The sequence below is a fragment of the Catharus ustulatus genome, chromosome 29, assembly GCF_009819885.2.
Source record: "Catharus ustulatus isolate bCatUst1 chromosome 29, bCatUst1.pri.v2, whole genome shotgun sequence".
Classification (NCBI taxonomy): domain Eukaryota; kingdom Metazoa; phylum Chordata; class Aves; order Passeriformes; family Turdidae; genus Catharus; species Catharus ustulatus.
This window is the reverse complement of record NC_046249.1, coordinates 2077395-2096149: the sequence shown is the minus strand read 5'-3', so window position 1 is coordinate 2096149 and position 18755 is coordinate 2077395. Positions and strand designations below refer to the sequence as shown.

General features: G+C 50.3%; 2 protein-coding genes across 2 annotated transcripts; one reads left to right on the top strand and one right to left on the bottom strand.

Annotated features, from left to right (window-relative positions):
• Positions 1-240: 240 nt before the first annotated feature.
• On the top strand, positions 241-6896 carry BORCS8 (BLOC-1 related complex subunit 8). Its single transcript, XM_033082171.2, has 5 exons — positions 241-315; positions 1266-1378; positions 3147-3211; positions 5522-5629; positions 6817-6896. Exons 1-5 carry the CDS (start codon positions 279-281, stop codon positions 6857-6859), a joined length of 366 nt encoding a protein of 121 aa, XP_032938062.1. The 5' UTR covers positions 241-278; the 3' UTR covers positions 6860-6896.
• Positions 6897-9470: 2574 nt separating this feature from the next.
• On the bottom strand, positions 9471-14217 carry TMEM221 (transmembrane protein 221). The gene is made up of 3 exons (XM_033082164.1): positions 13824-14217; positions 12285-12370; positions 9471-9926 (listed from the first exon to the last, which is right to left on the bottom strand). The coding sequence occupies exons 1-3, from the start codon at positions 14123-14125 to the stop codon at positions 9601-9603; spliced, it is 714 nt and encodes a 237-aa protein (XP_032938055.1). The 5' UTR covers positions 14126-14217; the 3' UTR covers positions 9471-9600.
• Positions 14218-18755: the final 4538 nt, after the last annotated feature.

Here is an 18755-nt window from a genome sequence, read left to right as displayed (position 1 = left end):
GGGCGGGAACTGCCAAACCGGGAGCTACCAAGTGTCCTCACGGGTGACAAACCAGGAGCCACCGATTGTCCCCTCAGGTGACAAACCGGGAGCCACCGAGTGTCCCACGGGTGACAATGGTGACTTTGGGGGGGAACTAAATTAAGCGGAACGGTAACACCGCGGCCGCGTTTCCAGCCGGGGCTGTTTTCTCTGCGCGGGTTTCCGGGCTGACTTCCGGCGGCGCGGCGGAAGCGGAAGCAGAAGCGGAAGCAGAAGCGGAAGTGGCGGCGGGAGGGATGGAGGAACCGGAGATGCAGCTGAAGGTGAAGAAAGGTGGGACCGGGAATGGAGGGACCGGGAAAGGTGGGACCGGGAAAGGTGGGACCGGGAATGGAGGGACCGGGAATGGAGGGGCCCGGTGATCACGGGGATGGGCTGTGAGAGGCTCCGCCGTGGCGATTTGTGTTTGGATTCCCGGCCGTGCTGTTGTTGGGAAGAGGCTCTGGGGGTTTTTCCGTGGGATTCTGTGGAGATATTTCTGCACATTTCTGTGGATTTCCACGGAGATATTTCCGTGGTTTTCTGTGGAGGTGTTTCTGTGGATCTCCATGGATTTTTGTGGATCTCCATGGATTTTTGTGGAAACAGTTCCATTGATTTCCGTGGAGATGTTTCCGTGGATTTCCATGGAGACGCTTCCATGGATTTCCATGGAGATACTTCTGTGGTTTTCTGTGGATTTCTATGTAGATATTTCTATGGATTTCTATGGATTTGTATGGATTTCAATGGATTTCCATGGAGATATTTCTATGGATTTCCATGGATTTCTATGGAGATATTTCTATAGATTTCTATTGGAGGTATTTCCATGGATTTCCATGGAGATATTTCTATGGATTTCCATGGATTTCTATGGAGATATTTCTATAGATTTCTATTGGAGGTATTTCCATGGATTTCTGTGGAGATATTTCTATGGATTTATGTGGATCTCTGTGGAGATATTTCCATAGGTTTGTTTGGATTTCTGTGGAGATTTTTCGGTAGAATTCCATGGATTTCTGTGGAGATACCTCCCGTGGATTTCCCTGATTTCTATGGATTTAATTCCCATTTTTCCCCTGCAGTGACAGACAAGTTCACAGAGAGCCTGTACGTGCTGACCATGAGCACATCCACAGATCCCTGTGGATTCCTGGGCTCTTCCCTGGATTTCCATGGATATAATCCCATGGATTTCAGTGATTTCCATGGATTTAATTCCCATTTTCCCCCTGCAGTCACAGATAAATTCACAGAGAGCCTGTACGTGCTGGCCAACGAGCCCTCGGTGGCGCTGTTCCGGCTGCAGGAGCACGTGCGCCGCTCCCTGCCCGAGCTGGCCCAGCACAAGGTGAGCCCAAACCCTGCAGCCCCACAATCCCAGCCCCTGGAACCCCACAGTTCCAGCCCCACAATCCCAGCCCCTGGAACCCCACAATTCCAGCCCCTGCAGCCCCACAATTCCAACCCCACAATTCCAGCCCTTGGAACCCCACAGTTCCAGCCCCACAATTCCAGCCCCACAGTTCCAGCCCCACAATCCCAACCCCTGCAGCCCCACAATTCCAACCCCTGCAACCCCACAATTCCAGCCCCTGGAACCCCACTATTCCAGCATCTGCAGCCCCACAATTCCAGCCCCTGCAGCCCCACAATTCCAGCCCCACAATTCCAGCCCCACAATCCCAGCCCCACAATTCCAGCCCCTGCAGCCCCACAATTCCAGCCCCACAATTCCAGCCCCTGCAGCCCCACAATCCCAGCCCCACAATTCCAACCCCTGCAGCCCCACAATTCCAGCCCCTGCAGCCCCACAATTCCAGCCCCACAATTCCAGCCCCACAATTCCAGCCCCTTCAGCCCCACAATTCCAGCCCTTGGAACCCCACAATTCCAGCCCCACAATTCCAGCCCCTGGAACCCCACAATCCCAGCCCCCCAATCCCAGCCCCCCAATTCCAGCCCCCCAATCCCAGCCCCACAATTCCAGCCCCACAATTCCAGCCCCTGCAGCCCCACAATTCCAGCCCCACAATTCCAGCCCCTGCAGCCCCACAGTTCCAGCCCCTGGAACCTCACAATTCCAGCCCCACAATTCCAGCCCCTGCAGCCCCACAATTCCAGCCCCACAATTCCAGCCCCACAATTCCAGCCCCTGCAGCCCCAGGATCATCCCAGCCACAGCTGCTCTGGAAATTCCAGCCCAGCCAGGAATTCCTTCCCAAAATCCCTCCCAAATTCCCTTTTCCCAGTTTAAATCCATTCCCCATATCCTGAAATTCCCATCCTTTATCCCAAATCCTTTATCCCAAAATCCTTTTTGGGACTGGAAGCAGCTCTTAGGTTTTCCTGGACCCTTCTCCCACTTTCCTTGGACATTCCAGGGATCCAGAGGCAGCCACAGCTGCTCTGGGAATTCCAGCCCAACCAGGAATCCCTTCCCAAAATCCCTTTTTGCAGTTTAAATCCATTCCCCATATCCTGAAATTCCCATCCTTTATCCCAAATCCTTTATCCCAAAATCCTTTTAGGCTCTGCAAGCAGCTCCAAGTTTTTTCTGGAATTTCCCTTCTCCAGCCTGGCCTTGAATCCTCCCAGGCAGGAATTCCTTCCCAAAATCCCTCCCAAATTCCATTTTTCCAGTTTAAATCCATTCCCCATATCCTGGAATTCCCATCCCTTATCCCAAATCTGTCTCCAGGTTTCTTGGAGTCACTTCAGGATCTGGAATCAACTCCAAGGTTTTTCTGGATCCTTCTCCAGCCTGGCCTTGAATCCTCCCAGGCAGGAATTCCTTCCCAAAATCCCACCCAGATTCCCATCCCAAATCCATTCCCTGTGTCCTGGAATTCCCATCCATTATCCCAAATCCTCTCCAGCTCTCCTGGAACTCCTTTAGCACCTGAGATTTCCCTGGAATTTCCCTTTTCCCACTTTCCTTGCACATTCCAGGGTTCCAGGGGCAGCCCCAGCTGCTCTGGGAATTCCATCCCAGCCAGGAATTCCTTCCCAATTCCCCAATCCCAGTTTAGATCCTGTCTAATCCATGTTTTTTTCATTCCCAATTCCCCAATCCCAGTTCAGATCCTGTCTAATCCATGTTTTTTTTCCCTTCCCAGTCAGACATGCAGAGCTGGGAGGAGCAGAGCCAGGGAGCCATTTACACCGTGGAGTATGCCTGCAGGTACTGCAATTATTCCTGCAATTCTGGGCTGGAAAATACAGCAGGATTCAGGGAATGAGGATGGGAATTATTGGGATTTGGGATTTTCACTTTGAGGGTGGAATTCCTGAAATTCCAGGCTGGAAATCACAGCAGGATCCAGGGAATGGTTTGGGATTTGGGGTGAATTTTGAACATTTTGTGGATAAAATTCCTTAAATTCCAGGCTGGAAAATATACCAGGATCCAGGGAATGAGGATGGGAATTATTGGAATTTGGGATTTTCACTTGGAGGGTGGAATTCCTGGAATTCCAGGCTGGAAATCACAGCAGAATCCTGGGATTGACTTGGGATTTGGGGTGAATTTTGAACACTTTGGGGATAAAATTCCTTAAATTCCAGGCTGGAAAATACACCAGGATTCAAGGATTGAGAATGGGAATAACTGGGATTTGGGATTTTCACATTGAGGGTGGAATTCCTGGAATTCTGGGCTGGACATCACAGAAGGATCCAGGGAATGAGTTGGGATTTGGGGTGAATTTTGAACACTTTGAGGGTGAAATTCCTGGAATTCCAGGCTGGAAAATATACCAGGATTCAGGGAATGAGGATGGGAAGAGCTGGGATTTGGGATTTTCATTTGAGAATGGAATTCCTGGAATTCTGGGCTTCAAATCACAGCAGGATCCTGGGAATGAGGATGGAATTTGGGACTTTGAGAATGGAATTCCTGGAATGAGGATGGGAATAACTGGAGTTTGGGATTTTGATTTGAGGATGGAATTCCTGGAATTCTGAGCTGGAAATCACAGCAGGATCCTGGGAATGAGTTGGGATTTGGGATGAGCTTTGAATATTTTGAGGGTGAAATTCCTTAAATTCCAGGCTGGAAAATACACCAGGATTCAGGGAATGAAAATGAGAATAACTGGAATTTGGGATTTTTACTTTGAGGGTGAAATTCCTGGAATTCTGGGCTGAAAAACACAGCAGGATCCAGGGAATGAGGATGGAATTTGGGACTCTGAGAATGGAATTCCTGGAATGAGGATGGGAATAATTGGAAATTGGGATTTTCACTTTGAGGGTGGAATGCCTGAAATTCTGGGCTGGAAATCACAGCAGGATCCTGGGAATGAGTTGGGATTTGGGGTGAATTTTGAACATTTTGTGGATAAAATTCCTTAAATTCCAGGCTGGAAAATACACCAGGATTCAGGGAATGAGGATGGGAAGAGCTGGAATTTGAGATTTTCACTTTGAGGGTGAAATTCCTGAAATTCCAGGCTGGAAAATACACCAGGATTCAAGGAATGAGGATGGGAATAATTGGAATTTTGGATTTTTACTTTGAGAATGGAATTCCTGAAATTCCAGGCTGAAAAACACAGCAGGATCCAGGGAATGAGGATGGAATTTGGGACTTTGAGAATGGAATTCCTGGAATGAGGATGGGAATAATTGGAATTTGGGATTTTTACTTTGAGGGTGGAATTCCTGGAATTCTGGGCAAGAAAACACAGGGAATGAGTTGGGATTTGGGGTGAATTTTGAACACTTTGAGGATAAAATTCCTTAAATTCCAGGCTGGAAAATACACCAGGATTCAGGGAGTGAGGATGGGAATAACTGGGATTTGGGATTTTCACTTTGAGGGTGGAATTCCTGGAATTCTGAGCTAGAAATCACAGCAGGATCCTGGGAATGAGGATGGGAATAAGTGGAATTTGAGATTTTCACTTTGAGGATGGAATTCCTGGAATTTTGGGCAGGAAATCACAGCAGGATTCTGGGAATGAGTTGGGATTTGGGGTGAATTTTGAACATTTTGAGGATAAAATTCCTTAAATTCCAGGCTGGAAAATACACCAGGATTCAGGGAATGAGGATGGGAATAATTGGAATTTGGGATTTTTATTTTGAGGGTGAAATTCCTGGGAAAAACTGAAATTTGGGAAGCTCAGCAGCAATTTCAAACCTTGAATGTTATTATTTTTATTTTTATTTTTATTCTTATTTTTATTTTTATTTATTTATTTTATTTTATTTTATTTTATTTTATTTTATATTTTTATTTTTTATTTTTATTTTTATTTTTTATTTTTATTTTTTATTCTTATTTTTTATTTCTTTTATTTTTATTTTTTATTATTTTTTATTTTATATTTTTATTTCTATTTTTATTTCTATTTTTATTTTTCCCCAACTTCCCACCCCATAAACCACCTCAAACTTCAGATTTCCTCAGATTAAAATGGAAACAACCCAAATTTGGGAATTCCACCTCCAAATTTCCCATTTTTCCTCACTTTTCTCCCTTTTCCAGTGCCATCAAGAACATGACTGACAGCAGTGTTTACTTCAAGAGCATTGACAACCTCCTGAAAAATTCCATAGCCATGAAGGAGCAGCTCAATTCCAGCCAGGGCAGAAGGTAAAAAAATAAAAATCCTGGAAAAAAAAAAAAATTCCAGGATGATCCAGGACAATATTCCAAATTTTTCCCAATTTTTTAGGGAGAAAATAACATTGTTTGTTAGGGAAAAGTGGGAATAAATTGAATTTTTTTGGAATTTTTGGTTGTGTTAAAGAGAGGAGCTCTGATCCCAAATTTTTTGGGAATTCTTTAGGAATTGAGGCAAGAAATTAAAGGAAAAAATAAAATTTTGATGATGATAAAAAGCAGCTCCTGAAATTTCTTGGTGGAATTTTTTGGGAAAAGGGGGAGGAAAATCCCAAATTCTGGAAAAAAAAAAAACAGCCCAGCAAGATGGGAACATTTTGGGGATTTAAAAAAAAATTTAAACTAATTTTTAAAAATTTATTTATTTTTATTTTTATTTTGGTTTTTGTTTTTTAAGGATTTTTAAACATTCTTAATTTTTTCAAATATATATTTTTGGCTTATTTTTGTTTTAATTTAGGGAAAATTTTGGGGGGTTTATTTTGGAGTATTTTGATTTTTTTGGAGATTGTTTTTGTTTGGATTTGGGGATTTTGGGGATTTTTTTGAGGGATATTTTAGGATTTTCTTTTTTTAGGGGGGATTTTTTTAAAAAAATTGAGGGACTTTTTGGGATTTGTTTTAATTGTTTTTAGGATTTATTTTTAAATTTTTGAGGCATTTTTTAGGATTTATTTTGATTTTTGAGGGGGGATTTTTGGGGGATTTATTTTTAAATTTTTGAGGCTTTTTTTAGGATTTATTTTGATTTTTGAGAGGAGATTTATTTTAAAATTTTTGAGGCATTTTTTAGGATTTATTTTGATTTTTGAGGAGAAATTTTTGGGGGATTTATTTTTAAATTGGTGAGGCATTTTTTAGGGTTTATTTTCATTTTTTAAGGAGGATTTCTTTTTAAATTTTTGAGGCATCTTTTAGGATTTATTTTGATTTTTGAGTGGGGATTTTTTAGGATTTATTTTTAAATTTTTGGGGATTTATTTTGATTTTTGAAGGGGGAATTATTTTTAAATTTTTGATGCATCTTTTAAGATTTATTTTGATTTTTGAGGGGAGATTTTTTTGACCATTTTCCAATCTTCAAAACCCCAAATTCCCCCCATTTCCAACCTGCTCAATTTAACTTTTCCCTCTTTTTTTTTTTTTTTTTCCCACAGCACCATCACTCCCCAACCCAAGAATCCTCCAGGAACTTCCTGATTTTCCATCCTGAATTTCCCAACCTCAGGAAAAAATGGGAAAAAAAATCCTCTAGGACTGCACAGGTAGAAAAAACCCCTGAATTCCCAGAAAAAAAAAAATCTAAAAAATCCCAAATTCTGTTTTTTGAGACTTTTTTTTCCATGAAAAAACCAAGTTTTATTTATCATTCTTAATTTTTATTCCATTTTTTTTTAATTTTTCCACAAAAAAAACCCCACATGAGTTCTTGCTTTGGGAATTTTGTGTTAAAAAAAAAAAAAAAAATTGGAATGTGAGCTTTTGTTGAGGAGGAATTCTCCAAGGAGAAATTTTTCCAGCTGGTGCCAAGGAATTGCTGGATTTGCTTTTAATGAGGACAAGAATAAAAGGAAAATAAAAACAAAAAAAAATCCTTTTAAATCTTTTAAACTTGTCACCATGGGAATTTAGAACTCTTTTTTTTTTTTTTTTTTTTGTTGTTTCAGTGTTTCCAAGGGCATGGAGCAAAATAAAATGGAATTTTAGGGTTCCAAGGGAGAAAAAGAATTCCTTCAAATCCTACAAAATAAAAAGGTTTTTTTTTCCTTTTTTTTTCTTTTTTTTTCCCTTTCTTTGTCCCACTCTTGGAAAAAAATCAGAATTTTGGTGTGGATCTCTCCTGGTTTTTACAGGGATGGAGCAGAGCTGAGCTCAAATTCCAGGGAATTGGGGTTGGGATGAGAGGTGGCTTTGGGATAATGGCAGGGACACCCCAAATGTGCCCAATCCCACCCCAAATCTGGAGCTGGAAAATCCTGAAATCCCACAGCTGGAAAACCCCAAATGCAAAAATCCCAGAACTCCAAATTCCAAAATCCCAGAGGTGGAAAACCCCAAATCCCAGAGCTGGAAAACCCCAAGTTCCAGAGCTCCAAATTCCCAAATTCCAGATCTGGAAAATCCCAAATCCCAGAGCTCCAAAACCCCAAATCAAAGAGCTGGAAAATCCCAAATCCCAAAATCCCAGAGCTGAAAAACAACAACTCCCAAATCCCAGATCTGGAAAATCCGAAATCCCAGAGCTGGAAAAACCAAACTCCCAGACCTGGAAAATCCCAAATCCAAGAGCTGCAAATCCTGATATCCCAGAGCTCCAAAACCCCAAATCCCAGATATGGAAAACCCCAAATCCCAGAGCTCCTAATCCCAAAATCCCAGAGCTGGAAAACCCCAAACCCCAAAATCCCAGAGCTGGAAAACCCCAAAATCCCAGAGCTGGAAAACCCCAAAATCCCAGAGCTGGAAAACCCCAAAATCCCAGAGCTGCAAATCCCAAATCCCAGAGCTCCCAAATCCGAAATCCCAGAGCTCCAAAACCCCAAATCCCAGATATGGAAAACCCCAAATCCCAGAGCTCCTAATCCCAAAATCCCAGAGCTGCAAATCCCAGAGCTCCAAAACCCCAAATCCCAGACCTGGAAAACCCCAAATCCCAGAGCTGGAAATCCCAAAATCCCAGAACTGGAAAACACCAAATCCCAGAGCTGCAAATCCCGAACTCCAGAGCTGCAAATCCAAAATCCCAGAGCTCCAAAACCCCAAATCCCAGATATGGAAAACCCCAAATCCCAGAGCTCCAAATCCCAAATTCCAAAATCCCAGAGCTGGAAAATCCCAAAATCCCAGAGCTCCAAAACCCCAAATCCCAAAATCCCAGAGCTGCAAATCCCAAACCCCAAATCCCAGATATGGAAAGCCCCAAATCCCAGGGCTCCAAAACCCCAAATCTCAAAATCCCAGAGCTGCAAATCCCAAACCCCAAATCCCAGATATGGAAAACCCCAAATCCCAGGGCTCCAAAATCCCAAATCCCAAAATCCCAAAGCTGCAAATCCCAAACCCCAAATCCCTGATCTGGACAATCTCACACCAGAGACAATTCCTGGGAAAAGTCACGACATTCCCGGGACAATTCCTGGGACAATTCCCGAAACAATTCCTGACTCCTGTGAGCCCAGCTCAGGCTGCTGCTGGAGCCCGAGCCCAGCTGGGATTTGTGCAAATCCCAGAGCTGCAAAACCCCAAATCCCAGAGCTGGAAAATTCCAAAATCCCAGAGCTACAAATCCCAAAATCCCAGAGCTGGAAAATTCCAAAATCCCAGAGCTGGAAAACACCAAATCCCAAATCCAAGAGCTGCAAATCCCAAAATCCCAGAGTTGCAAATGCTGATATCCCAGAGTTACAAAATCCCAAATCCCAGATACGGAAAACCCCAAATCCCAGAGCTCCAAATCTCAAAATCCCAGAGCTGGAAAACACCAAATCCCAAATCCCAGAGCTGCAAATCCCAAAATCCCAGAGCTGGAAAACACCAAATCCCAGAGCTGCAAATCCCGAACTCCAGAGCTGCAAATCCAAAATCCCAGAGCTCCAAAATCCGAAATCCCAGATATGGAAAACCCCAAATCCCAGAGCTGGAAACCCCAAATCATAAATCCAAGAGCTGCAAATCCCAAAATCCCAGAACTGCAAATCCCAAAATCCCAGAGCTGAAAAACCCCAAATCCCAGAGCTCCAAATCTCAAAATCCCAGAGCTGGAAAACCCCAAATCCCAGAGCTGGAAACCCCAAATCCTAAATCTCAGAGCTGCAAATCCCGAACTCCCAGAGCTGCAAATGCTGATATCCCAGAGCTCCAAAATCCCAAATCCCAGAGCTCCAAAACCCCAAATCCCAAAACCCAGAGTTGCAAATCCCAAATCCCTGATCTGGACAATCTCACACCAGAGACAATTCCCGGGACAATTCCTGGCTGCCGCTGGAGCCCGAACCCCGCCGGGATTTTTGCTCCAGGAAAAAGGGGAAGGAAAATTCCCGATGGATTTCAGGGTGGGACCGAGGAGGAGCAGAACCGTTGTGGTGCCGGGCTGGGGGAGGCTCAGGGAGGGGAATTTGGGGGATTTTGGGGATTTTGGGGATTTGGGAAGCGCGGAGCAGCGCGTGGAGCACGGAGAGGAGCAGCAGGAGCACGGCGGAGATCAGGATGCAGGCGCTGGAGATCCCGGCCTCGGGCTCGAACTGCAGCAGCGAGAAAAGGGCCAGAGCTGCCCAGGGAAAGGAGGAGATTTGGGAATTTGGGGATGGATTCATAAATTTATGGAATAGTTGGGGGTGGAAAAGGGAGGAGTTGGGAATTTAGGGAATGGTTTGGGGTTGGATTCACAAATTTATGGAGTGGTTGGGGATGGATTCACAAATTTATGGAGTGGTTGGGGTTGGAAAAGGGAGGAGTTGGGAATTTAGGGAATGGCTGGGAATGGATTAATAAATTTAGGGAATGGTTGGGGGTGGATTCATAAATTTATGGGATGGTTGGGGGTGGAGAAGGGAGGGATTTTTGGATTTAGGGAATGGTTGGAGGTGGATTTACAAATTTGTTGAATTGTTGAAATTAGAAAAGGGAGGGATTTGTGAATTTAGGGAATGGTTGGGGATGGATTCATAAATTTATGGAGTGGTTGGGGGTGGATTCACAAATTTATGGGATGGTTGGAGATGGAAAAGGGAGGGAGTTGGGAATTTAGGGAATGGTTGGGGATGGATTAATAAAATTATGGAATGGTTGGGGATGGAAAAGGGAGGAGTTGGGAATTTTTTGAATGTTTGGAGATGGATTCACAGATTTATGGAATGGTTGGGGATGGATTCATAAATTTATGGAATGGTTGGGGGTGGATTCACAAATTTTGGGATGGTTGGGGTTGGAAAAGGGAGGAGTTTTGGGAATTTGGGAAATGGATTCACAAATTTATGGGATGGTTGGGGATGGATTCGTAAATGAATGGAATGGTTGGGGATGGAAAAGGGAAGGAGTTGGGAATTTAGGAAATGGTTGGGGATGGATTCACAAATTGAGTGGTTGAGATTGGAAAGGGAGGGATTTGCAAATTTAGGGAATGGTTGGGGATGGATTCACAAATTTATGGAGTGGTTGGGGATGGATTCACAAATTTATTGAATGGTTGGGGTTGGAAAAGGGAGGAGGTTTGGGAATTTAGGGAATGGATTCACAAATTTATGGAGTGGTTGGGGATGGATTCATAAATTTATGGAGTGGTTGGGGATGGAAAAGGGAGGGATTTGGGAATTTAGGGAATGGTTGGGGATGGATTCACAAATTCATGGAATGGTTGGGGATGGATTCATAAATCTGTGGGATGGTTGGGGATGGAAAAGGGAGGAGTTGGGAATTTTTTGAATGGTTGGGGATGGATTCATAAATTTATGGAGTAGTTGGGGTTGGAAAAGGGAGGAGTTTTGGGAATTTAGGGAATGGTTGGGGATGGATTCATAAATTTATGGAGTGGTTGGGGATGGATTCACAAATTTATGGGATGGTTGGGGTTGGAAAAGGAAGGGAGTTGTGGATTTAGGGAATGGTTTGGGGATGGATTCACGAATTACGGAATGGTTGGAGATGGATTCACAAATTTATGGGATGGTTGGGGATGGAAAAGGGAGGAGTTGGGAATTTTTTGAATGGTTGGGGATGGATTCATAAATTTATGGAGTAGTTGGGGTTGGAAAAGGGAGGAGTTTTGGGAATTTAGGGAATGGTTGGGGATGGATTCATAAATTTATGGAGTGGTTGGGGATGGATTCACAAATTTATGGGATGGTTGGGGTTGGAAAAGGAAGGGAGTTGTGGATTTAGGGAATGGTTTGGGGATGGATTCACGAATTACGGAATGGTTGGAGATGGATTCACAAATTTATGGGATGGTTGGGGATGGAAAAGGGAGGAGTTGGGAATTTTTTGAATGGTTGGGGATGGATTCATAAATTTATGGAGTGGTTGAGATTGGAAAAGGGGAGTGGTTGAAAAAAAAGGGGAGTGGTTGAAATTGGAAAAGGGAGGGATTTGGAAATTTAGGAAATGGTTGGGGTTGGGATTCATAAATTTATGGAGTAGTTGGGGTTGGAAAAGGGAGGAGTTTTGGGAATTTAGGGAATGGTTGGGGATGGATTCATAAATTTATGGGATGGTTGGAGGTGGAAAAGGGAGGGAGTTGGGAATTTAGGGAATTTTTAGGGGTGGAAAAGGGAGGAGTTGGGAATTTGGGGAATGGTTTGGGGATGGATTAACAAATTTATGGAATGGTTGGGGTTGGTTTCACAAAATCATGGAATGGTTTGGGCTGGAAAAGGGAGGAGTTGGGAATTTAGGGAATGGTTTGGGAATGGATTCACAAATTTATGGAATAGTTGAGGTGAAGCCGTTTGTGAACCGAACCCAGTGCTGGAGCAGAAGCCAACCCAGGGCTGGACTGGGAGCACTGGGAACACTGGGAACACTGGGAATTGTGGAGCACTGGGAATACCAGGAATACTGGGAATTGTGGAGCACTGGGAATTGTGGAGCACTGGGAATTGTGGAGCACTGGGAATTGTGGAGCACTCGCCTGTGAGGTAGAGGCAGAGGCCGCAGCAGAAGAGGCCGAGGGCCACGTGCCGGACACTGCGGCTGTGCAGGAGGAACCAGCCCGCCCTGGGAGAGAGGGAACTCAGGGAATTGAGGGAATTCTGAGCCTCTGGAATGGCAACTGCAGGGAAATCAGGGAATTCAGGGAATTCAGAGAGATCTGAACCTCTGGAATGGCAACGGCAGGGAATTCAGGGAATTCAGGGAAATCAGGGAATTCGGGAATTCAGGGAGATCTGAACCTCTGGAATGGCTCATTCAGGGAATTCAGGGAATTCAGAGGGATCTGAGCCTCTGGAATGGCAACTGCAGGGAATTCAGGGAATTCTGAACCTCTGGAAATGCTCCTGCAGAGAATTCAGGGAAATCAGGGAATTCTGAGCCTCTGGAATGGCAACTGCAGGGAATTCAGGGAATTCAGGGAATTCAGGGGATTCGGGAATTCAGGGAGATCTGAACCTCTGGAATGGCGAATTCAGGGAATTCAGGGAATTCGGGGAGTTCTGAGCCTCTGGAAAGGCTCCTGCAGGGAATTCGGGGAATTCAGGGAATTCTGAGCCTCTGGAATGGCTCCTGCAGGGAATTCAGGGAATTCTGAGCCTCTGGAAATGTTCCTGCAGGGAATTCAGGGAACTCTGAGCCTCTGGAAAGGCTCCTGCAGGGAATTCAGGGAATTCTGAGCCTCTGGAAAGGCTCCTGCTGGGAAAACAGCGCTGGGCAGGCTCCAGCTCCTGCTCCAAGCTCAGGGAAAAAATTTGGAGCTGAGGAACTCAAAACTGATCCTGGTCCTGTTCCAAATCCAGGAAAAACCTGGAGCTGAGAAACTCAAAACATCCAAACCCAGGAAAACGCCGGGATTTGTTTGGAGCGGGGGTGACAACGACAATTCGGAGTGACAACGACAATTCAGGGTGACAGTGACAATTCGGGGTGACAGCGACAATTCAGGGTGACAACGTTAATTGGGGTGACATCGCCAATTAGGGGTGACAGCAAAAATTCGGGGTGACATCGTCAATTAGGAGTGACAGCGTTAATTAGGGGTGACATGGACAAATTGGGGTGACAGCGTTAATTGGGGTGACAGCGGCAACTTGGGATGACAGTGCCAATTAGGGGTGACATCGTTAGTTTGGGGTGACACTGCCAGTTTGGGGTGACAGCGTCAATTCCGGGTGACAGCCCCAGTTTGGGGTGACACCTCCAATTCGGAGTGACACCTCCAATTCGGGGTGACAGCAACAACTCGGGGTGACAGCGACAATTCGGGGTGACAGCCCCGGTTCCCCCGGACCCCTCCGAGCATCCCCTCCTCTCCTGACCCCTCCAGCCCCGGTGTCCCCGCGGCTCTCACCGCTGTCCCCTCTGTCCCCACTCCCCGGTGTCCCCGCCGCTCTCACCGCTGTCCCCTCTGTCCCCTCTGTCCCCTCTGTCCCCTCTGTCCCCGTTCCCCGGTGTCCCCGCCGCTCTCACCGCTGTCCCCTCTGTCCCCTCTCCCCGGTGTCCCCGCCGCTCTCACCGCTGTCCCCGGCACAGCTCGGTGCTGAAGTAGCCGTGGAGGAGGCACAGCAAGAAGCAGCTCACGTTGATCACCAGGCAGAGCGCGGCCAGCACGGCCGGTACCGGCACCAGAGCGGCGGCCACCGGCTCCGGGAGCGCCCCGAGACCGGCACCGGCACCGGGAGCGGCACCGACACCGGGAGCGGCCCGGCCCGACGGCAGCTGGAAGATGAGGTTGGAGCAGAGCAGGGCCACGGCAGCGGACAAGGTCCCGAAGAGCAGCAGAACCGTCAGGGCTCGCTGTGGATACGCGGAGGGCATGGCGGGACCGGCACCGGCACCGGGAACCGGGAACCGGGACAACCGGGAACCGGGAACTGGCACCGGGAATGGGAGTCGGGACAACCGGGAACCGGGAATGGGAGTCGGGACAATCGGGAACTGGGAATCGGGACAAACGAGAACCGGGACAACCGGGAACTGGCAATCGGGACAACCGGGAACGGGGACAACCGGGAACCGGGAATGGGAATCGGGAACTGGGAACGGGGACAACCGGGAACGGGGACAACCGGGAACTGGGAACTGGCACCGGGAATGGGAATCGGGACAACCGGGAACCGGGAACGGGGACAACCGGGAACCGGGAATGGGAATCGGGACAAACGGGAACGGGGACAACCGGGAACCAGGAATGGGAATCGGGACAAACGGGAACCGGGAATGGGGACAACTGGGAACTGGGGACGGGGAAAGCCGGGAATCGGGAACTGGCACCGGGAATGGGAATCGGGACAACCGGGACCCGGGAATTGGGAATCGGGACAACCGGGAATCGGGAACTGGCACCGGGAATGGGAATCGGGACAAAGGGGAACCGGGACAACCGGGAACCGGGGGAACCGGGAGGTGCCGAAGGTGCGTGCGCTCCCCCGACTTCTCGGTGCCGCCGCTGCAGAAGTTCGGACTTGAAACCGGTAACCGGGAACTGGGAATAGGAACCAAGAACCGGGAATGGGAACCGGGAACGGGGAATGGGAACCGGGAATGGGAACCGAGAACCGGGAACCGGGAACGGGGAATGGGAAATGGGAACAGGGAAAAGGAACCGAGAACCGGGAATGGGAACCGGGAACTGGGGATGGGAACCGAGAATAAGAAATGGGAACCGGGAATGGGAGCCAGGAACGGGGAATGGGAACTGGGAGCTGGGAATGGGAACCGGGAACGGGGAATGAGAACCGGGAATGGGAAATGGGGACCGGGAACAGGGGATGAGAACCGAGAACCGGTAACGGGGAATGGGAAATGGGAACCGGGAATTGGAAATGGGAACTGGGAGCTGGGAATGTGAACCGGGAACCGGGAACGGGGAATGGGAACCGGGAGCGGGAGCGCCTCCGCCCCGCCGTGCCCTCCCTCCGTGCCCGCCCCCGGTGGGGCCCCGGGAGCCTCCCGGGGGTGGGGACTGAGCACGGACAGACGGACAGACGGACAGACGGACACCGAGCCGCCCTCCCCCGTTCCCAGCCCCGCCTTTCCCTCCGCTGGGAATATCCCGGGAAGCGGCGATTCCCCGGTCCCGGATTCCCCCGGGAGAGGCGACTTTGGCTCCGCCTGCTCCGGGATTTTCCCCTCCAGCCCCTCAGGGAATTCTCGAAACGTTCCCAGTCCCTCGGCCCCTGGGACCCCCGCGAGTTTCCCATGTCCCAGAAATATCCTGGGAAGCGGAATCGCCTTTTCCTTCGGGAGCTGCCCCGGCAGCGCCTGCTCCTGGGAATCGCGGAGCTTTCCAGCGGAATCAACACGGGAAAATCCAGCCCAGATTCACCTGGCGGCTTGGGAAAGATTCCTGGCACAGGAATTGGCCCGGAGATGGGACAAGGGGACAGCAGGGGACACCGGGGACATTGGGGACATTGGGGACACCGGGGACATTGGGGACATTGGGGACATTGGGGACATTGGGGACATTGGGGACCCGGGTGCCACGCAGCCAGCTCCATTCTGGTGTCTGCAGGAGGAGCAGCGCTGGCTGTCCCTCCCTGTCCCTCCTTGTCCTCTCCTGTCCCCTCCTGTCCCTCCCTGTCCCTTCCTGTCCCTTTCTGTCCCTCCCTGTCCCCTCTCTGTCCCTCCCTCTCCCTCCCTGTCCCTTTCTGTCCCTTTCTGTCCCTTCCTGTCCTTCCCTGTCCCTCCCTGTCCCCTCCTGTCCCTCCCTGTCCCCTCCCTGTCCCCTCCCTGTCCCCTCCTGTCCCTCCCTGTCCCCTCCTGTCCCTCCCTGTCCCTCCTTGTCCCCTCCCTGTCCCTTCCTGTCCCTCCCTGTCCCTTTCTGTCCCCTCCCTGTCCCTTTCTGTCCCCTCCCTGTCCCTCCTGTCCCCCCCGTCCCCTCCTGTCCCTCCCTGTCCCTTTCTGTCCCTCCCTGTCCCTTTCTGTCCCCTCCTGTCCCTCCCTGTCCCCTCCTGTCCCCTCCCTGTCCCCTCCTGTCCCCTCCTGTCCCTCCCTGTCCCCTCCTGTCCCCTCCTGTCCCCTCCTGTCCCTCCCTGTCCCCTCCTGTCCCCTCCCTGTCCCTCCTGTCCCTCCCTGTCCCTTCCTGCCCCTCCCTGTCCCTTTCTGTCCCTCACTGTCCCCTCCTGTCCCTCCCTGTCCCCTCCCTGTCCCCTCCTGTCCCTCCCTGTCCCTTTCTGTCCCCTCCTGTCCCTTTCTGTCCCCTCCTGTCCCCTCCCTGTCCTCTCCTGTCCCCCCCCATGCCCTCCTTGTCCCCTCCCTGTCCCCTCCTGTCCCTCCCTGTCCCTTCCTGTCGCTCCCTGTCCCCTCCTGTCCCCTCCTGTCCCTCCCTGTCCCTCCCTGTCCCCTCCTGTCCCCTCCTGTCCCTCCCTGTCCCTCCCTGTCCCCTCCTGTCCCCTCCCTGTCCCTCCCTGTCCCCTCCCTGTCCCCTCCTGTCCCCTCCTGTCCCTCCCTGTCCCTCCCTGTCCCTTTCTGTCCCTCCCTGTCCCTCCCTGTCCCCTCCTGTCCCTCCCTGTCCCCTCCTGTCCCTCCCTGTCCCCTCCTGTCCCTCCCTGTCCCTCCCTGTCCCTCCCTGTACCTCCCTGTCCCCTCCTGTCCCTCCCTGTCCCTTTCTGTCCCCTCCTGTCCCTTTCTGTCCCTCCCTGTCCCCTCCTGTCCCTCCCTGTCCCTTTCTGTCCCTTTTCTGTCCCTCCCTGTCCCCTCCTGTCCCCTCCTGTCCCTCCCTGTCCCTTTCTGTCCCTCCCTGTCCCCTCCCTGTCCCCTCCTGTCCCCTCCTGTCCCTCCCTGTCCCTTCCCTGTCCCTTCCCTGTCCCTCCCTGTCCCCTTTCTGTCCCCTCCTGTCCCTCCCTGTCCCTCCCTGTCCCCTCCTGTCCCCTCCTGTCCCTCCCTGTCCCCTCCTGTCCCTTTCTGTCCCCTCCTGTCCCTCCCTGTCCCTCCCTGTCCCTCCCTGTCCCTCCCTGTCCCTCCTTGTCCCCTCCCTGTCCCCTCCTGTCCCTCCCTGTCCCTTTCTGTCCCTCCCTGTCCCCTCCTGTCCCTCCCTGTCCCCTCCTGTCCCCTCCCTGTCCCTTCCTGTCCCTCCCTGTCCCTCCCTGTCCCTCCCTGTCCCCTCCTGTCCCTTTCTGTCCCTTGTTGTCCCCTCCCTGTCCCTCCCTGTCCCTTTCTGTCCCTCCCTGTCCCCTCCTGTCCCTCCCTGTCCCCTCCTGTCCCCTCCCTGTCCCCTCCTGTCCCCTCCTGTCCCTCCCTGTCCCCTCCTGTCCCCTCCTATCCCCTCCTGTCCCCTCCCTGTCCCCTCCTGTCCCCTCCTGTCCCTCCCTGTCCCTCCCTGTCCCCTCCTGTCCCCTCCTGTCCCTTTCTGTCCCTCCCTGTCCCTTTCTGTCCCTCCCTCTCCCTCCCTGTCCCTTTCTGTCCCTTTCTCTCCCCTCCTGTCCCCTCCTGTCCCCTCTGTCCCTCCCTCTCCCTCCCTGTCCCTCCCTGTCCCTCCCTGTCCCCTCCTGTCCCTCCCTGTCCCCTCCTGTCCCTTTCTGTCCCCTCCTGTCCCTCCCTGTCCCCTCCTGTCCCTTTCTGTCCCCTCCTGTCCCTCCTTGTCCCCTCCCTGTCCCCTCCTGTCCCTCCCTGTCCCTCCCTGTCCCTCCCTGTCCATTTCTGTCCCTCCCTGTCCCCTCCTGTCCCTCCCTGTCCCCTCCTGTCCCTCCCTGTCCCCTCCTGTCCCCTCCCTGTCCCTCCCTGTCCCCTCCCTGTCCCTCCCTGTCCCTTCCTGTCCCTTTCTGTCCCCTCCTGTCCCCTCCCTGTCCCCTCCTGTCCCCTCCCGTCCCGCGTGGGTGGTTCCCGCTGGCACCGCGGGACTCTCGGGGTTATTTTCAATCCCCGCCGTGTTGGCCTTGGCAGCAGCAGGAATTTGGCTCCAGGCTCCTTTCCAGCATTTTTGGAAGGAGGGAGAAGGGGGATGGCAGTCCCTGGGACTCGGCCTAATGTCCCCAAAATCCTGGTGACAACACCTCTGTCCCCTCCCCGTGTCCAGCCACCGATGTCACTTGGGGTGCAGCGCCTCAAACTCCCCAAAATCCCGGAATTTTGGGGCAGGAAAAACCTCAAAGCTTTGAATCTTCGAAAGGCCCAACCCAGGGGGTTCCTGTCCCCAAAAATGACATTTTTGGCAGGGCTGGGAGTGGCCCTGACCCGAGGAAATCCGAGGAAGGACAGGACAGGACCCAAAAAGCCACCCCGGGTGTCCCCAAACTGTCCCTGGATGTGTCACCTCAGATTGTGACAGAGCTTCTGTTCTCCCCCTCCTCAGGATCAATTAAAATTACAGCGGGGTTAATTAACAGGCTGCTAATTGCACTCAATAAATCACAGGTTTTAAAAGCAGCTCTGAGGAAGATGTGACATCCTGGGGGATTTGTCACATCCTGGGGGATTTGTCACATCCTGGGGGATTTGTCACGGC